This window comes from Antrostomus carolinensis, unplaced genomic scaffold (genome assembly GCF_000700745.2).
Source record: "Antrostomus carolinensis isolate BGI_N321 unplaced genomic scaffold, ASM70074v2 scaffold27528, whole genome shotgun sequence".
NCBI classification, from domain to species: Eukaryota; Metazoa; Chordata; class Aves; order Caprimulgiformes; family Caprimulgidae; genus Antrostomus; species Antrostomus carolinensis.
Window position 1 is genome coordinate 14,418 of NW_010331369.1, and position 1,727 is coordinate 16,144.

The 1,727-nt window shown below is 59.3% G+C and overlaps 1 protein-coding gene across 1 annotated transcript in view; it reads right to left on the minus strand.

Moving 5' to 3' along the window:
* The window catches only part of ABCA2 (ATP binding cassette subfamily A member 2), a gene marked incomplete at its 3' end in the record, with an annotated part of 22,337 nt that overhangs the window by 14,410 nt on the left and 6,200 nt on the right, over positions 1–1,727 (minus strand). Inside the window, 3 exon segments of the mRNA XM_029086277.1 lie at positions 239–389; positions 613–803; positions 1,136–1,250. Of these exon segments, the coding sequence (XP_028942110.1) occupies positions 239–389; positions 613–803; positions 1,136–1,250 (457 nt within the window).

Sequence of the window (1,727 nt, forward strand, 5' to 3'; positions counted from 1 at the left end):
GAACAGGTCGGGGCGAATTCCTACTCAGTGCTGCCCCACCCAGCCCCATGGAGATATTCCGTGCCCTGGGAGGCACCAAACCTTCTGGAGATGCCACCAAAGCCCCATGGGGAGTTGGTTCATCCAGGCAGAGGTTTGCCTAGGGCTTGGTGACAGCTTGGTGGCCTGTGTACTGGACATGGGGTGCCTGGGGAAAACCTGGGGCCAAGCACCTCCCCAGCAGCCGCAGCCAACTCACCGCGATGCACTTCTCAAAGGCCGTGATCTTGTCATGTGCCACCTCCTCCCGGATGGCCACGTACATGTAGGGTACATAGCTGAGGAAATAGATGATGCCGCCACAAGCAGAGGCCAACTTGGCCTTGGAGTAGAGCACTGACACCAGGAAGCTGCAGGGAAGACAGTGTCACCTCAGATCCTACCCCACCAGGGCTTTCCCCACAACGTCTGATTTTGGTGGTGTTGAGGTGATAAATGGGCTCCTCAAATCAGCTGCTTGAGGGGACCTGTGCCCCCCCACCAGCCCCTGCCCACCCAGCTCCCAGCACCCTCACTCCAAGACATGAGGACTTCAGTGTCCTCTCACCCCACGGAGCAGAGCAGGCAGCTCACCAGAACATGATGGTGGCCACTGCGTAGATGGCAAGGAAGAGCCAGATGATGAGGACGTCGCTGTGCATCAGCACCTTGCCGTACTTGAGGATGGCGGTCAGCGCTGTGACCGAGATGGACAGCTGGACAAAGCCAGTGATGAACCAAGCCACCCAATGCACCGCGTTGTTCAAGCCCATCATCTTCATCACCTGCAAGGCCATGCTGCTCAGCAGGGCTGTCCCCTCCCCGGCACATCCCTGCTGCATCGCTCACCGGGGCTGGCAGAGCAACGGCAGCACCGAGGGGTCCGCAGGGGCTGCTGGGAGCGGGCAGGACACAGCACCCTCTGCCAGGGTGCCAACGGGCTCAGCTCCCTCCGGTGCTGTGCTGGGGACACTCGGAAGGACCAGCTGAGCCCAGGGATATGGGATCTGGGCCTGCCCCACCTCAGGCTCCCCAGACATGGGGAAGGTGCCCAGGGATGCAGCGCAGAACTCAGAGATACCAGCTCCTCCCCAGGGATCGTTCCCACCATCCCCACCTCTTTCAGGCGATGCTCCTTCTCTGTGACAATGTGTTGGATCATCATGGCCACCGAGTAGACCCAGGAGATCACCATGCACAGTGGCATCATGTGCTCGATGACAAAGAGGAAGCTGGTGGGGTAGAGGAAGAGAGTGGAGAGCTGGATGGTGGCACCACTGTGGAGACCTGGGGAGACCCTGAGGCATAGGGGTTCCCACTGCCTGGGGACAACCATCCAAAAAATTAGTCCCCTGAAAGCATAGTGCCCTATGCTCCAATGAGCCCATAGGACAATCTAGCATCCTGGCTGGCAGGTCCTGGCTGGCAGGTGGGCAGCAGCTATGGGCTCAGCCTAGTGCCCTGTCTACCCTGGTGTGACAGGGCCCTATCCACCCTCCTGCCCTGGAGAGCTGGTAGCTCTGAGACTTCTCCAGGTGTTTCCTCCAGACAACTGTGTTCAATAACCACCAACAGACCCAGGTGCCACCCATCTACCACACTCCTCTTGTTCTCCCCAAGTCTTTCAGCCTCCAAGACACCCCACAATCATGAGTTCCTCACTTCAGCTGCAAACTGGGCACAAAATCCTGCCCCTCCCTGCCTAGCCC